Here is a 15,190-nt window from a genome sequence, read left to right as displayed (position 1 = left end):
GCCCTGTTACCATGTCCCTAATAATAGATCCTAGCATTTTCCCTACTACTGATGTCAGACTAACTGGCCTATAGTTCCTTGTTTTCTCTCTCCCTTCTTTCTTGAAAAGCAGAGTTACATTTATTACCTTCCAATCTACAGGGATCGTTCTAGAATCTAGGGAATTCTCAAAGATCAAAATCAATGCATCCACTATCTCTGCAGCCACCTCAGTTAAAACCCTAGGATGTAGGCCGCTTAATAACTTTTCCATTTCCTCATCCATCATATTAGTGGGACACTGCATCACCAAGAACATGCTCTACAGACAAGTGGAAGCAATTTGCTCAACAGGCCAATTTTCTCATTCAGTGATTTCTTACATCTTTTACATAGAAATCAACAATCCAGCTCTCTTCTCATCAGGATTTCCATTCGCATTTCAGAGTTTGTGTTCATTATAAACTAGCATGCCAAAATTAGGAGAAAATCATATTCAAAAAAATGATCTTTCTATTCTATTGCCCATTATTCCACCCGTCTTCATTCACGGTTTATAAAACAATTCTAACAAATATAGTATCAGTATTCTCGAGGTCCTGTTGTCAGACTATTCCATAAAAGAGTTACTTCCAAGTAAGAGTGTATTGGTTCAGTTCATGCAATTATGGGACTGCAACCCATTCTTAGCCAAGTCCTGAACTGTCAGAAATCCAAAACAAGAAGAAATGTAGTGATGGACAAAACACTTCCAAACAGGTCAAACAGAACTAATTTGAAATTTGAAAAGCAAAGAGCACAAAAGACATTAAAGTTCAAATGTTTCCAAGTGGACACCATGTACAAGTTCACCTTTTCACTCCAATTTTTGATTTAACAGTTGTTTGACACTTTTGATGACTTAACACGAATGAAACATGGTTGGGAGGGGATTAAGAGCCTAAAAATCAATAATTTTGACTTCAAATGCTGCACTTGCCCCGTCTACACAGGTTTTCCCAATTAGAAAGTTATTCACCGTTAACTATGATATTTCAATACACTAGCAATTGACAATGGGGGAATATTCAGGGTTTCCACTTTCATCATTGTGAATCAATCCATGAAGAGTTTTATGAACAAATCAAAGTTTCAATTGCTAAATTAATAATTGTTGCAACATGTTTATATATCTATTCATAGTAGATCATATTTTTTAAGCCTCCTTAAGAACATAACATAAGAAATAGGAATAGGAGTAGGCCATACAGCACCTCGAGCCTGCTCCACCATTCAATAAGATCATGGCTGATCTGATCATGGACTCAGGTCCACTTCCCCATCTGCTTCCCATAACCCCTTATCGCCTTATCGTTTAAGAAACTGTCTATTTCTGTCTTAAATTTATTCAATGTCCCAGCTTCCACAGCTCGCTGAGGCTGCGAATTCCACAGATTTACAACCCTCAGAGAAGAACTTTCTCCTTCTCTCTGTTTTAAATGGGCGGCCCCTTATTCTAAGATCATGCCCTCTAGTTCTAGTCTCCCCCATCAGTGGAAACATCCTCTCTGCATCCACCTTGTCAAGCCCCCCTCATAATCTTATACGTTTCGATAAGATCACCTCTTTCTTCTGAATTCCAAAGAGTAGAGGCCCAACTTACTCAACCTTTCTTCATAAGTCAAGCCCCTCATCCCCGGAATCAACCTTGTGAATCTTCTCTGAACTGCCTCCAAAGCAAGTATATCCTTTCGTAAATATGGAAACCAAAATTACAAGCAGTGTTCCAGGTGTGGCCTCATCAATACCCTGTATAACGGTAGCAAGACTTCCCTGCTTTTATACTCCATCCCCTTTGCAATAAAGATACCATTGGCCTTCCTGATCACTTGCTGTACCTGCATACTATCCTTTTGTGTTTCATGCACAAGTACCCCCAGGTCCCTCTGTACTGCGGCACTTCGCAATCTTGCTCCATTTAGATAATAACATGCTCTTTGATTTTTTTTTTCTGCCAAAGTGCATGACCTCACACTTTCCAACATTATACTCCATCTGCCAAATTTTTGCCCACTCACTTAGCTATGCATCCACTCGCTTAAGTAGCCCTCTGCTTGTTCTTGCCTCCCCATCACCTTGGGCCATGGTCGCCCATCTCCGCTCCACCCTTCGTCTGCCTTGTGTTTTCTCTCCCCTCCCACCCACATATTATAGCAAGGATTTACAGTATTATGTCAAGGTACCAGTAAATATTGCATACCTATCTTTAGTAAAAATCGTTCTGTGGATTGCATGGCACATTTTAGAGATAGGTAAACATCCCCAATGTTAAAATGTCAAGTTAGTTGTCATTATTCCTCATCATGTCTGTAGGTGCTGTCTTAGTAGGATTTCCCATTGTAAACTGAGCAATGAAGCATCACAGATACCTGTCAGGCCAGGAAATGGATCTGTAGAGTCTCTATGTTCCCTAGCACAGCTACATCAGCTGCGGCTCACTGGTACCACTCTCGCCTCTGAGTCAATAGGTTTGTGTTCAAGTCCCACTCCAGAGACTTGAGCCCATAATCTAGGCTGACACGCCATTGCAGCACGGAGGAAGTGCTGCGCTGTCAGAGGTGTTGTCTTTCAGATGACATGTTAAACTGTCCTCTCAGGTGTACATAAAAGATCCCATGGCACTATTCAAAAAAGAGCATGAGAGCCAATATTTATTCCTCAACCAACATCACGAAAACAAATAATTTGATTATTTCATTTGTGAGACTTTACCATGTGCAAGTTGGCTGCCTTGTTTCCTACATTACAACAGTGACTACATTTAAAAGTACTTAATTAGCTGTAAAACATGGTGGGAAATCCTTAAATCATGAAAGGCTCTTTATGAATGCAAGTTTTTCCTTTGTTTCTTTTCAATCTAAATTCAATTAAGTTTAAAGATTTTTTTTTAACGCAAGATTTTTGTGCTTTCATATCTTCATTAATTTGTCCTATCCTGCCGCCTCCAAAAAATTGTAAACTTTGCCTTCAGGCTGCTGCCGCGCACCCCACTTTGGGATGTCGTCCATCCTCCAGCCCCGCACTGCCTTGGCCACCTCAGAAATGTTTTTATTAAACTTCTGGCTTCTGGCCCTGCTCTCCACTGTGCCCTGCCTACAAAAATAGCTGCTGCTGTGATATCCTTCACCCAGGCCTGTCAATTGCCAGTAGAAATGCATTAAAAAAAAAAATCAATGCACCATCAGCAATGTCACAGGTAATGTACTAGTTCTCGTCTTAAAATACATTGGTTGATAAAAATTAGTCCAAAGCACAGTGGACCCCTCCCCCTCACTAAATTTGGTATAATAATCATAAAAAGAATCACTAAAATCATAGAATATTCCGGGACAAGTCACTGGAAGCATTTTTATCACATCCTGGTGTCATTGTTTAAAATGTTACTAAACAAGGTTACTTTAGCCGAAACTTGCATTTTCTGGTACAATTTATTCCAAAAATGTAACGAGAAATTTTAATTCATCAGCTCGTATCAGTTGGCATGAATTTTTACATATCTGTATTTCTGTGATGCTCTATTCTTACCGTTCCTCCAACTATTCTTCCTAGAGGATACCATGCTCGTTCATCAAACCAGTTTAGAAAATCATAGAACCCATGGGATGCAAGATAATGCGTAGAACGGTAGTTAAACCTGTAAAACATAAAAAGAAAGCTTCGTTATTAAACAATTACCTATATAACAAAATAATGAGCAAATAATTCTCCTACAAGGTGACTTAAGATCATGGTCTTGAAATGCTGTGCCTACATATAGTACGTGGGAACTGCAAATTCTGCAAGCACTTGGATAGCATGAAACCTTCACCAATGAAATTACAACACAAACTTCGCTGCATCTATACCAAACAGACCATATTACAATGTGATTCAACCTTCAAATGGGCAATTACAAAGAAGCAGTGAATTAAAATGTCAGTTTTGTGTGCTTGCTGTGTGCTTCATGTTATGTGATGTCACTGCTGAGGAACTATATTTTCCCATTTTGTCACTGAATAGCAGTATAAAGCATTTACATTTTACCTTATGTCTCTTTGAAATACCGTGGAATGTTTCTTTACATTAAAACCGCTACACAAAGCAAAGTTGTTGTATCGCGAGATCACTCTTCCCCTCAGACCATCCTCCGTAATGTACAAATGAAAACGATGAGAAAATTCCAAGTCATACTGGCAGGCGTGATCGGTGGTGGGTCGGGTGGGAACGTTGTTATTTTTGACAACAGGTCGGGAACCTGTCGTCATTCCTTCCCACACACCTTTCCCCCAGGCACAACCGTCAGCACTGAGCCAACCCGAGCAGCGCAACTAGCGACCCAATTTAGATGATTAACAGCTAGTTATCAGACCCTTAACAGCTTTTCTTTTAACTTTTAAAATTTAGCTGCATGGCCATGGGAAACATGCTATTCAGGGACCGTGTGTCAACCTGAGGCAGAAGTTCTTTGGCCATTGCTCCAGCTGATTACTTGACAGCTTCAAATGTACAGTAAAAGCTCCCACCCGACAGATGATTACTTTCCACAGGCATAATCCGTTGTTTAGTGCATTTCCAACACAGATTCGCAGGCTGCAAGTCTTTCCTTGGAAGTCTCCTTCAGTCTCACCTCATTGGAACAACTCTCTCACCATTAACAGAATACTTGTCATCTGTACTTCACCTGCCATCTATTCCATCAACATGCTGCCATTTATACCGTCTCACCTTGGTCCTCAGAATCGAACCACGATGAGCCCGCACACCAGCAGCACCAATATCAACCAACCTTCTCCGCAATCACCTGATGCTGCACAGGACAGAGGGCATCAGCACCTGAGCACATTGCTGCCCAGGAGGCCAGGAATGGCCTCATCATGGCCAGATTTAGTTAACTTTATGCTGTACACCCATATGGTTGCCACAAGATGTGCCAGGTTGGCACCACCCTACAGCAACACCATAAATCATCCCTACAATGACCAAGCCATTCCTTTCAGACGCACCACCATTACAGGGGTATCGTTATGTCTCACCTTTCACTGCAACTCACTAAGCCACTCCCAAAAGGTGCACACAAATCTGTCCAATAATAGAAAGCATTGAAAATAAAGATTTTTATGTTTGACACCACATTAAAGGAAACTTTAGGTGAACACTACATAAAACACCCAAGTGCCTACCCTTGTGTGTTGTTAGTTGGTATGATTGCACTAGGATCAGGGTGAGAAGGGTGGCTAGTGAGATGGGGATGTGATAATGTAGATAGAGAGGGAAAATGGGTGGAGGTGCAAGGTAAGTTGGTGCGAGTAAGAATGTGCAGTAGAGTAGGGAAGGCAGTGATGGGGATGTGATGAGAGGCACAGCAAGATGCAGTCGAGTGTGGCTTTGTACTAATGTTTCCTAATCTAATGAGACAATTGAAGCATTTGCAACACTGCAACCAGGTCCCCCTGAACACATCCCTCCTCTGGAATCTGCAACCAGGCTGTTTTGGTGTCCTGGAGAGGTCTCTTCCGCCCTTTGGAAGGGAAGAGGACCTCTGTGTGCTCGGACACCCTCCATAAGCACATGGAGGGATTCATCGGAGAACCATCTTCAGCTGCTTCATCAATGACCTTCCCTCTATCATAAGGTCAGAAGTGGAGATGTCCGTGGATGGTTGCAGTGTTCCGTTCCATTCGCAACCCCTCCAAAAATAAAGCAGTCCATGCCTGCATGCAGCAAGTTCTGGATGACATTCAGGCTTCGGCTGATAAGTGGCAAGAAACATTCGCGCCATACAAGTGCCAGGCAATGACCATCTCCAACAAGTGAAAGTCCAACCACCTTGCCTGGACATTCAACAGCATTACCATCGCGGATTCCCCCGCCATCAACATCCTGAGGGTCACCATTGACCAGAAACTTAACTGCACCAGCCATATCAATATTGTGGCAACAAGAGTGTCTCAGAGGCTGGGTTTTCTGCAGTAAATGTCTCACCTCCCGACTCCCTTTCCACCATCTACAAGGCACAAGTCAGGAGTGTGATGGAATACTCTCTACTTGCCTGGATGAGTGCAGCTCCAACAACATTCCAGAAGCTGGACACTATCCAGGACAAAGCAGTCTGTTTGACTGGCGCTAGCCTACTACCTTAAAAATTCACTCCCTCCACCACAGCACACTGTGGCTGCAGTGTGTACCATTTACAAGATGCACTACAGCAACTCGCCAAGACTACCATCTAGAAGGACAAAGGCAGCAGGTGCATGGGAACAGTATCACCTGCAAGTTCCCTCCAAATTACACACCATCCTGACTTTGAAATATATTGTTGTTCCTTCAACGTCGCTGGGTCAAAATCCTGGAACTCCCTCCCTAGCAGCACTGTGGGAGTACCTTCACGACAAGGCCAGCATCAGTTTAAGCCGGCAGCTCACCACCACCTTCTCAGGGGCAGTTAGGGATGGGCAATAAATGCTGGCCTTGCCAGCGGTTCCCACAGCCTGGAACAAATAAAACAAACCTGGATACAGCCCTCTGCCTCTGTGAAATCATCGTCAGTGTTTGCAGCACTTCAATGCTGTAGTGCACGGACAGCACTATGTGAGGTTAAACATCAAATCCAATGTGGCCATGGTTCATTTAAAGATCCCGGCGGTAAACGCGTCATGAATGACATCACCAAACCCGCTCCATTTAATTGAGTCACATATCACGCAGGGCGGGCTTAATAGGCCCTATCAAGGAAAAGTCATTTTCAGCAGTGGGATGGAACCAGCAGCGGGGTCGCGACCTGCCATGGCCACCGCTGCACCGGACCCACCAAGGTTGGCAAAATTCCGGCCACTGGATCAGAAAGACAAGGTTTGCAATGTGGAGGCCTGGAGCGAGAGATCAAATATCTATTTTTGTTCATTTGCTCCATCTACACATACCAGTGAATATGCCCAAAATAGTATGAGATGACCTAAATTCGTTAAACCAGGATAAATTTTACATAATGAGAGACCAGGGACACTTGAATCACGCATGTAAATTAACTTTTGCTCCGTCAACAGAGGGTTTAATTAATTTTCTTCATTTTTCGAGCATCAGGTACAGTTGCTATGTTCCAATGCTCCTTGCATGCTGTGGACTCTCTGGATATTGAGTGGCGCAGGCAGTGAGTTTCAGTCAGAAGGAGCCCAGGCTAATGCAAGGATAAACTACCTCAATTGCGGTGGTCTTTATATGCTGTCGAATGGGGATGCATGTGTTTCTTAAAGGAACATCATCTACCATTTCAGGTTAGAATTCAGGTAATAGAACAGTTAAAAAAAAAATCACAGCACTTGAGTAATCTGCAAGCATATCAAAAAAGTGTTTATCATGAAATTAACCAGTTTTACACTATGGAGACCAAGTTGGCAATCAATATAAATAATGCTTAATAAAAATAAGCAATTTACTCCAAGTAGCATCCAGGTACTCGGCATTGAATGAACTCTGCGTGCTCGCCCATATAGTACAGCATATGTCCTAAGGGTACATTCTAGCACTTGTTGCAGTCTGGAATATTGAGATTGATCCTGCCATTTTCAGTTAACTCAAAGGTCAGTGGTTTGCCCTTTTGATGATATAAAACTAATGCCCTAAAAGAGTTATCACCAGAGCCTGTGTCCCAAAGAATTCTGTACCAACTCTCATGTATGCAGATTCTTCAGTGGCTTAGGTCATGGTTTCAAAACTCTCTTATGTAGGTCCTTGGTTGATGTTATCCACGCTTATTGCCTCAGGGCTTGATTTTTCCCAATATCCTCTTCTCTGGCTTCCCAAGCGTCATCTAAGACAGACTTCAACTTGTCAAAAACTCCACCAGGCACATTCTATCCCACACTAAGCTCTGCTTGTTCCTCACCCCTATCTTAAATGACCTCTATTCCTTGACTACAAATCCCTCCATGATCTTGCCCCACCATACCTCTGGAGCTTCCTCCAGCCCTTCAGACTTTTGACACTGGTTTCCTATACAATTCCCCTCCTGTTGCTCATTTGATGACAGAGCCGCTAGTCATCTGGACCCTATTCACGACTGGAGCTCTCTCCTTCCCCACTGGTGACCTGGCCTCTTCTCCTCCTCTGACACCCGAGTACCATGGCTGTGACCACCACCCCCCCCTGTCCTCCCACCCTGAACCCTGGTGGGCCACTGACCCTCCCAATGCCTGCCCCCAACTAGGCTGCGGATCACCTACCACCAAAGACACTACACAGCGCGGAGCCGGCGGCCAACATCTCGCTGTAGGCAATTTGATCCATATAGCAGTGCCTGGTCTCCAGTCATCTTGGACTCCCTTGCCACTGGATCAAGACCTTGCTCAGCTAAGCCCGTGTGGTAGCTGGTATGCAACGACCACCCCACGTTAAAAGAACTCACGCACAGGCATCTTCCATTCCGTTAACATAAAAGTTCGGGACCTGGAACGTCAGGACCCTCATGGACAACTCCAACTATCTGTCCCACTTGTGACAATGTCTGTGGCTCTCGTATTAGACTAATCAGCCGCCAAAACTTCAGGAGTGGAAGCAAGTCTTCCTCGATTCCGAGGGACTGCCATGATGATGATTCACAAACTCCACCCCTAAACCTTTTCATCTAGCTACTTCCGCCGCGCCTTTAAAAATTTTTAAAGCCCCTCTTCGACTGTGCGTTCGGTTAACTCTCCTAACTTCTATAATTGCTCAGTGTCTGTCCCCTCCTATATGATCGTGCCTTGGGATGTAGCTAAAAGAGCTATATGAATACAAGTTGTTGATTATAGATGAGAGGATTTGGTGGTCAAAGCCAATTCCTTTTGATACGCTATGGGAATCTTGCATAAACTCCACATCAGGACCCGAGTTGGTCACAACTGAAATCTCAATTAGTAAGAAACCACTGGAGTGGGATGCTAGCTGCAGAGGTCAACATTTCTGTCACCTTCTTGCTGAAAACTCAAACCCTTCACCAGAGTGCCACTACAGTCCTGGCACTAATAGTTTTGTAACTGGAAAATTCCTTATATCATTTGAGCAAACGCAGAACATGGCACCCTGGTGCGAACTGGTTGCTGAGGCCAGTCTCTACCAATTTCTTCTTCAGAAATGGAGGTTCAGGCATATCTTGAGAACAGGAATTTGAGGTACACAACTTTACAACTTTTGCCTGCAAGGATTATCTTCGGGCAAATTAGGCAGTTCTGACCAACCATCTGGCCGATTTGGAACAAGCTTCACACAACTGGAAATCATTCAACATCAGTAGACACATACACAAGAATATGTCAACCTGGGATCAGTCATTCAATATTGATCTTAAAGCCAAATGACATCAGGCTGGAGAATATAGCCTTCAGGGACCAGCCTGACCAATACACAGAATGAATAAGTAATAAACATGTCTTGGCTACAGTTGCAGAGTTGATGGCATTAGATCAAATGTTCAAAGAACAACAAACCTGCAAAAACTATCAGCAAAAACTAATTAAACCAATTTATTTTAAAATACTGTCTGAAAGAACCCAAAGAAAAAACTTTTACCTATGTGCAGTGACAACAGGCATGCTGCCAAAGACAAGCAAATAACCTAAGGAATGATTAAAATTAAGACTTTTACACAAAAGGATGAACAATACTTCCATTAAATGCCGCAAAGCTATTAAGAGATAGGCCAGAGTTTTCAGCTTCAGTGCTCACCAGTCTACGATTTTCCAGCCATCTCCCACCCCTGTAGTTCTCCTGGTGTAGTTCCCTCCTTTAACTTCTTTAAGTCTGAGTGCTGCAATTTCGAAGTTATAACTGGTCTCGTCATTTATTGTAAAATCTGCTTGACCATATTAAGCACAAAGGTTGAGGAGGTTGGGCCTCTGCTCATTGGAATTCAGAAGAATGTGAGGTGATCTTACCAAAACATATAAGATTATGAGGGGGCTTGACAAGGTAGATGCAGAGAGGATATTTCCACTGACAGGGGAGACTCGAACTAAAGGGCATAATCTTAGAATAAAGGGCCACCCGTTTAATACTGATATGAGGAGGAATTTATTTTCTCAGAGGGTTGTAAATCTGTGGAATTTGCTGCCTCAGAGAGCTGTGGAAGCTGGGACATTGAATAAATTTAAAACTGAGATACTGTTTCTTAACAGATAAGGGATTAAGGGGAGCGGGCAGTGAAGTGGACCCGAGTCCATGATCAGATCAGCAATGGTGGAGCAGGCTCGAGGGGCCGTATGGCCTACTCCTGCTCCTATTTCTTATGTGCTATGTTCTACCTTTAGTAAAATTCTTTTATTATTCCAGGATTGTCATGGAGAAAAGGGAGGTGTTTGTTGTCCATGACAAACCACTTTCTAATCTCTTCTCTCAACACCAAATGCAAAGAACTCTAAAATAGAGACCATCCATAAAGCCGTCACGGCTGCCACCTCTTATTGGTCTTCACCCACCCCCACCAGTACCAGCCATTTCCCAATCCCCCGTCATTTTCCCATCTCCCCTACCCTCATCTTTTTTCACAAGAATCACCGCATGTTTCCTTGACCCCCCCCCTTTCCACCTAACTCCGACCTACTCTATTGCTTTTCTTGGCACCCATGCTTATTAATTGTTAATGGCTCTCTTGTTCAGGCACCTTCCCTCCGCTTTTCAAAAAAGGTGCCAATCACTCTCATACTGACTCCAATTATAACCCAATCTCGAACCTCCCTTTTTTCGCCAAGATCCTTGAATGCATTATCACCTCCTAATTCTGTGCCCCTCTTTCCCAAGACTATTTTCAATTATTTTCGGTCTAGCTTCTGCCCTGCTCATACCAAGAAGAGCTTGGCCAATGTAACAAATAACTATGATTTCAGTGTATTAATCCTCATTGACCACATCAATTGCCATGGAGACAATCAAAATATCCTGCTCTATCTCCTCACCTTTGGTATCGGCTCTGTAGGGCTGTCCTTGCAAGGTGCCACTCGAGCAATGATTTTTCTTCTTGCCCCTGCAGTCACATCTGGAATTCCCCAAAGATCTATCCTCCACCCCTTCTCGTCCTAATTTACATGCTGCCCCTCTGACATCATCTGCAGCTCTGGGTCAACTTCAATATGCATGCTGACGACACCCGGCTCAACTTCTCTACCACTTTCCCTCAACCCCATGACACTCTGCATGCTGTTTGACTGCACGTCTGACATTTAAGGTGCGAATGTGTCAAAATTTCTTCCAACTGAAGTTGAGGGTGACGGGAGCACTCTTACTCCATCCCACTTACTCAAGCTGAACCAAACTATGCAAAACCTTGGCTGACCTTTAAAACCCACTTGCTACCCATGACCATTCCACTTCGGTCATCTCTAGACTCTATTTCCAAATGACCATTTTGCCAGTTTCTCATCCTCCACAAGTTCCAACTTCAGTCTCCCATATTCTGTTCCAAACCAAGCCCCGATCGCAGACTTATCCTGGTTCCCAACCCCCATTACACGGTGCTTAAAATCCCCGTCCTCATCTTCAAATCTTTTCTATTGTGTTACCTCAGTGGACCTCTGCAACTTTCTCCTGCCTCATGTAATCTTCCACATTGGCTGGTCCAACTCTAGCCTTTTGGGTATTTCTCTCTCCCCCCCCCCCCCCCTACCCCCACTGATGGTCCCCTTGTCCCACCATTGGTATCAGAGGCTTCAAGCTCTTGCCCCGCAAATATCTTCATCTCATTTGAAACAAGGTGTTTAAAAATGTCCAATAATTTAATAAAACACTTCAAAGTTTCTACAATGCTAACCATATATAGCATTTAAAAGGAGTTTAATTCTTTACTTTTGGCCCAAGGCTTTCAACAATAAAAATGCCAATGAAATGCTCACCAATGTTTTTCATGAAAAAATAGTGTTAAATAAAAATAGACCTTACTGTATAAAATGTACGCTGGGAAAACCAAATATTTATATGGCAGACTCCAAAATGACAGTTCTGCCATTATTTTGGAAGAAGCCTCGTCAGTAAAGCAGGTTTTATAAAAGGCACTATTGTAAGACAGTAAAGACTTAAAACATAGATTCTCCAGACGAGGCCAAACAGTAACTACAGCTTCAGAGCTCCTTTAAAATTGCAGCCCTCAAAAAGAGAGACACGGAGAGAGGGGAAGGATGGAGAAGTATGAGACACGGATGGACAGTGGGGTGGGGTGGGAAAGAATGAGGAAGGAAGGAAGGACCGGGGGGGAAGAGAGCGCGCGCGCAAAGGGGGGGGGGGGGGGGGGGGAGAGCGCGCGCAAAGGGGGGGGGGAGAGCGCGCGCAAAGGGGGGGGGGAGAGAGCGCGCGCAAAGGGGGGGGGGAGAGAGCGCGCGCAAAGGGGGGGGGGGGAAGAGAGCGCGCGCAAAGGGGGGGGGGGAAGAGAGCGCGCGCAAAGGGGGGGGGGGGGAAGAGAGCGCGCGCAAAGGGGGGGGGGGGAAGAGAGCGCGCGCAAAGGGGGGGGGGAAGAGAGCGCGCGCAAAGGGGGGGGGGGAAGAGAGCGCGCGCGCAAAGGGGGGGGAGAGAGCGCGCGCAAAGGGGGGGGAAGAGAGCGCGCGCAAAGGGGGGGGGGAAAGAGAGCGCGCGCAAAGGGGGGGGGGAAAGAGAGCGCGCGCAAAGGGGGGGGGGGAAAGAGAGCGCGCGCAAAGGGGGGGGGGAAGAGAGCGCGCGCAAAGGGGGGGGGAGAGAGAGCGCGCGCAAAGGGGGGGGAGAGAGCGCGCGCAAAGGGGGGGGAGAGAGCGCGCGCAAAGGGGGGGGAGAGAGCGCGCGCAAAGGGGGGGGGGGAGAGAGCGCGCGCAAAGGGGGGGGGAGAGAGCGCGCGCAAAGGGGGAGGGAGAGAGCGCGCGCAAAGGGGGGGGGAGAGAGCGCGCGCAAAGGGGGGGGGAGAGAGCGCGCGCAAAGGGGGGGTAGAGAGCGCGCGCAAAGGGGGGGGAGAGAGCGCGCGCAAAGGGGGGGGGAGAGAGCGCGCGCAAAGAGGGGGGGAGAGAGCGCGCGCAAAGGGGGGAGAGAGAGCGCGCGCAAAGGGGGGGGGAGAGAGCGCGCGCAAAGGTGGGGGGAGAGAGCGCGCGCAAAGGGGGGGGGAGAGAGCGCGCGCAAAGGGGGGGAGAGAGCGCGCGCAAAGGGGGGGAGAGAGCGCGCGCAAAGGGGGGGAGAGAGCGCGCGGAAAGGGGGTGGGAGAGAGCGCGCGCAAAGGGGGGGGGAGAGAGCGCGCGCAAAGGGGGGAGAGAGAGCGCGCGCAAAGGGGGGAGAGAGAGCGCGCGCAAAGGGGGGGGAGAGAGCGCGCGCAAAGGGAGGGGAGAGAGCGCGCGCAAAGGGAGGGGAGAGAGCGCGCGCAAAGGGGGGGGAGAGAGCGCGCGCAAAGGGGGGGGAGAGAGCGCGCGCAAAGCGGGGGAGAGAGCGCGCGCAAAGGGGGGGAGAGAGCGCGCGCAAAGGGGGGGGGGGGAGAGAGCGCGCGCAAAGGGGGGGGGGGAGAGAGCGCGCGCAAAGGGGGGGGGGGAGAGAGCGCGCGCAAAGGGGGGGGGGAGAGAGCGCGCGCAAAGGGGGGGGAGAGAGCGCGCGCAAAGGGGGGGGGAGAGAGCGCGCGCAAAGGGGGGGGAGAGAGCGCGCGCAAAGGGGGGGGAGAGAGCGCCGCAAAGGGGGGGGAAGAGAGTGCGCAAAGGGGGGGAGAGAGAGTGCGCAAAGGGGGGGGGGGAGAGAACGCGCGCAAAGGGGGAGGAGAGCGAAGGGGGAAGAGAGCGAGGAAATGTATTTTTATCTAAGCTGATACCACATGGTATTTTTGTGTCCTTTTTAATATATAACAAAATGGCGTCCTGGTCCTTCCAGAAATTTCTGCATAAAGCAGTCGGCTTGCATAAACAGCTAAACTTGGCTTGAAAGGGCTGATAGCCACCAGACAGCTCGGAGGCAAGTCCTGCTGAGACAAGTACCCCCCGCCACATGGTGCTCTCCTATTATCTATACGACACCAGTTCCACGCCACCCCACCCTTTTTGAACTACTCAAATCAACAGCCATTATCTCTTGTAGCGACCTCATCCATTTGATGCAAAAAGATAACTGACCAGGAAACTGGACAATCCTGACACAATGCAAGGCAGGTAATAGCTCATTACCACACTCTCATCGAATAATGGCCTGCTGGCCAACTAATATCCCTGACAAAAGGAAATATCTGGAAACCATGTCAGGACAAGGATGTAGTAATTAACTCTTTATCTGTATTCACTGACTGCGAGACAGAGCCAATACACAGGGAGAGGCCATAACTTGGGTTTTACTGTATAAATATCTTGTGAAACTGTACCATTTCGGAGGTGTTCACTTAGCCATTGAGTGTGACCTTTTCCTTGCTAGCAAGTAAATTAAAGAAACTTCTGCCGGAGCTGAAGGTGTCCGAGTCATTTATCGGAGGTCGAGATTTCAATGCGCGCGGAGAGGGAGGGGAGAGAGAGGGAAGGGGGTGTGGGGAAAGAGAGAGGGAAGGGGGTGTGGGGAAAGAGAGAGGGAAGGGGGTGTGGGGAAAGAGAGAGGAAGGGGGTGTGGGGAAAGAGAGAGGGAAGGGGGTGTGGGGAAGAGAGAGGGAAGGGGGTGTGGGGAAAGAGAGAGGGAAGGGGGTGTGGGGAAAGAGAGAGGGAAGGGGGTGTGGGGAAAGAGAGAGGGAAGGGGGTGTGGGGAAAGAGAGAGGGAAGGGGGTGTGGGGAAAGAGAGAGGGAAGGGGGTGTGGGGAAAGAGAGAGGGAAGGGGGTGTGGGGAAAGAGAGAGGGAAGGGGGTGTGGGGAAAGAGAGAGGGAAGGGGGTGTGGGGAAAGAGAGAGGGAAGGGGGTGTGGGGAAGAGAGAGGGAAGGGGGTGTGGGGAAAGAGAGAGGGAAGGGGGTGTGGGGAAAGAGAGAGGGAAGGGGGTGTGGGGAAGAGAGAGGGAAGGGGGTGTGGGGAAAGAGAGAGGGAAGGGGTGTGGGGAAAGAGAGAGGGAAGGGGGTGTGGGGAAAGAGAGAGGGAAGGGGGTGTGGGAAAAGAGAGGAAGGGGAGTGTGGGGAAAGAGAGAGGGAAGGGGGTGTGGGGAAAGAGAGAGGGAAGGGGGTGTGGGGAAAGAGAGAGGGAAGGGGGTGTGGGGAAAGAGAGAGGGAAGGGGGTGTGGGGAAAGAGAGAGGGAAGGGGGTGTGGGGAAAGAGAGAGGGAAGGGGTTGTG

General features: G+C 47.3%; 1 protein-coding gene across 2 annotated transcripts in view; it reads right to left on the bottom strand.

The window, feature by feature from the left end:
• stt3b (STT3 oligosaccharyltransferase complex catalytic subunit B) overlaps positions 1 to 15,190 on the bottom strand; it is a 142,863-nt gene that overhangs the window by 91,618 nt on the left and 36,055 nt on the right. For both annotated transcript variants that reach the window (XM_070880584.1, XM_070880583.1), the window contains exon 2: positions 3,544 to 3,652. In XM_070880584.1, the coding sequence (XP_070736685.1) occupies positions 3,544 to 3,652 (109 nt within the window). The remainder of the gene's footprint in view (positions 1 to 3,543; positions 3,653 to 15,190) is intronic.

Source organism: Pristiophorus japonicus, chromosome 5 (assembly GCF_044704955.1).
Source record: "Pristiophorus japonicus isolate sPriJap1 chromosome 5, sPriJap1.hap1, whole genome shotgun sequence".
Lineage (NCBI taxonomy): Eukaryota > Metazoa > Chordata > Chondrichthyes > Pristiophoridae > Pristiophorus > Pristiophorus japonicus.
This window is presented reverse-complemented; position numbering and strand designations above follow the sequence as displayed.